This window comes from Trachymyrmex septentrionalis, unplaced genomic scaffold (genome assembly GCF_001594115.1).
Source record: "Trachymyrmex septentrionalis isolate Tsep2-gDNA-1 unplaced genomic scaffold, Tsep1.0 scaffold13, whole genome shotgun sequence".
Classification (NCBI taxonomy): Eukaryota; Metazoa; Arthropoda; class Insecta; order Hymenoptera; family Formicidae; genus Trachymyrmex; species Trachymyrmex septentrionalis.
Window position 1 is genome coordinate 1,124,236 of NW_017304438.1, and position 2,912 is coordinate 1,127,147.

At 29.4% G+C, this 2,912-nt stretch overlaps 1 protein-coding gene across 1 annotated transcript in view; it reads left to right on the forward strand.

Annotated features, from left to right (window-relative positions):
- The first annotated feature begins 1,274 nt into the window (after positions 1 to 1,274).
- Positions 1,275 to 2,912, forward strand: part of LOC108756788 (ell-associated factor Eaf) — a 6,136-nt gene continuing 4,498 nt past the window's right edge. Inside the window, exon 1 of the mRNA XM_018500833.1 lies at positions 1,275 to 1,608. Within this exon, the coding sequence (XP_018356335.1) occupies positions 1,500 to 1,608 (109 nt within the window). The 5' untranslated portion in view covers positions 1,275 to 1,499. The remainder of the gene's footprint in view (positions 1,609 to 2,912) is intronic.

The following is a 2,912-nucleotide window of genomic DNA, read 5'->3' on the forward strand; positions in this document are numbered from 1 at the left end:
TTATTTCATTATTATATACTTGTATTACGTTTAAACAGCTTTGTAAAAGTTGAACATATTTCTCGTATTGATTTAAAAGTTATTTACAATTATTGTTTTGTTTTATCTTGATTCTTATGTAAAATTGCAATACCTATTTGTAAATTTGAGGGAAGTAACGTTAAAAATTAAACCAAATATTTTATACATATACTATATAATAATAAAGCAATAATAAATATTCAGAAAAATGTAGAAAAGTTTATTTGGAAGCGTTAACTTCCCCAAATAATACGAAGCACTAAAAAAGCGCTTATTGTTTAAAAGTTAATCCAAAACTGCAGCAATTTGATATAATCATCCCAGCAAACGAGAATGGATTAAAATGGATTGAAAATTCTATCCGAATGCGTATTTTAAATAGCGAATACTTTTTTTTGGATTTAATTGGATTCAATTGGATTCAATTACATTCAATTGGGTGCAATTGGATCGAAAACCTGCATTTCCTATTCAAAATTTTGAATTGAACAGTATTCACAATGCACAGAAAAAGTTAATATTATTTTTAAATTGAAAAGCATAGAGATATGCTCCATGCAATTCCTATAAATGAATAAAAATGCATTCAGGATTGAAAAAAACATTTATTTTAACATTCGTGAATAAATAATTTCTGAAAATCTGAATCCATTTCAATCCATTCCTCCGTTTACTGGGATTATAAATCAAAATTATTTGTTTTATTTATTTTAGCTACATAAATATATGCATAAAGGAACTTGTTCATTTTTATTTAGACACACGTGTTTATATAATAAAATGTGAAGGATAATTTTCTTATGCTTACCATACGTTTATGTCAAATTTATTTGATAGACTCTTATCGAAAAAAATTAATAATATAATAATAATGGTAACGACATTACAAGTAACTTTCCAAACTTGAATGTTAGAAATAGTAAATATTAAATATTAGAAAAATAAAAAATAGAAATAGAATTAAACATACAAAACGCAGTGGATACAAATAATACAATTAATATGTCATATACATATATAACATATTTTATTTATATATCTATTGTGCATTACATTTTTATATTTATTTCCTAAATTTTATATTTCTAATATTTAATAGATATTTATTCCTTTTCCTTATATTTTGTCCATTGTGTATAAGGTCTAATAATTAAATCGCTTCATATGCAGCAGACCTTAGTATTCACTTCCAGTGTTCGTACGTCTGTCATGATTCGGCCAGATTCGGCTTGCGTGCCTCGCATTCGTCAATATTCGTCACTTCGTCACTTCCGGAGAACCGAGAGGTCCAATGGCGCTGGAAGAAAATCTCATACCATATTTATCTCATCATCTCCAGCAGTTACCAGAATACACAGCTGTATAATAACGCGTAGAACGAAAGAGAATAATATCAGTGCTCCACGTGCGGTCATCCGATTTATTACATTTGTTAAAAATAAAGAAAAGGAAGAGTTACGAAGAAACAGTTTGAGATAATGCAAAGTGTCAGCATGGTCGAGCGACTTGGTTTGGGGTCCGAGGTTCGTGAGCTCAAGCTGGGGCCTAGTTTCACGAGCAATAGTTCCAAATTTCACACCCTAAAATGTAAGTAAAGTTCAATTTCTCGAGGTAGAGATACAGCGGCACTCTCTCGAGCCTTTGCTTCGACGATGTTAGAACCTGAGCTAGAAACAACAGCTTGGAGCAAAGCAAGAATCTCAGCCAAGGAGAATGTCAGTATTCCCAGAATACATCTGATCCTTACAATCTAAAATATTGTTCAGCTTACATATCAATCTTTGTTTACAATTGATTTTCTTCGATTTGTTTTCTTTATTGGTTTTCTTCTTACACATTCATCCATACCTTTCCAGATAGCCAAATGCAGTGTGTTTGCTGACATGTAACAATCAATTTCGACAAACTCATGACAAGATGAGACAGCATTATATCTGTCGTGTTGAACTCAGTGGAATTCGAATTCTTGTAATGGCAAAGTAATGGTCAGCATAAATATCCTCGATCACCACTTGAAAATGTATAACATTTCATATTGTCAGCATTTTATTAGCAATGAGTTGCAATTAAAAAACTTTATAGCCTGAAAACATTTGCAACAATCAATGGAAATCATTATATATGTTCTGTTGCTGTCATGTTGCAGACAACATAATGTATCATCAATATTCACAGTTTGCTCTAGAAATTTCGACAACTGATTATGTATATAAGCAGTAATATTGTTGTATTTCATTGTTATATTATAATGTATCCTATTTTGATGTCAGCAAATGTACAGCAAATATATAACAACATAATATGCAATGCATTAGTTTGCACAATGTGCTATATCACGCTTGGCTATCTGGATTGTATATATAATAGCCTTAGGCCAATATTACATTTGTCCGTTTTTGTCGTATGACAAATTTTTCAAGTCTATTGCTTGATTATAGAATAGAGAGATCCGAGAATTTCTCTGTCCTGCGGCCAATTAACACACTTGAAAAATTTATGGTACGACAAATGTAATATCAGCCGTTATAAGTCTTTTCTATTAATAGTTGAATTAGTGTACACTTTTTGTACTTAAAGTAAAATATATTCAAGATGACAAAAAAATTTAGCTACAAGGTTTATTAAATCATTAGTAACATACGTTTATAAAAAAAAAACAAATTCTGGAATGTATTATATCTTTGACAAATTTAATGTAATATCTTTGACATTAAAATGACAAGTACATAGCATTAGTTGCTGAAATGATAATTTGATGAACAGTTTTTAATGTCATCTATATAAAATTATTCTAGTGATTATCTAGGCTTCATCTTATCTTTATCTAGATTATTAAAATATGTATTATTATCTCTATCTTAGATAAAAGAAGTGTTATATATATATATATA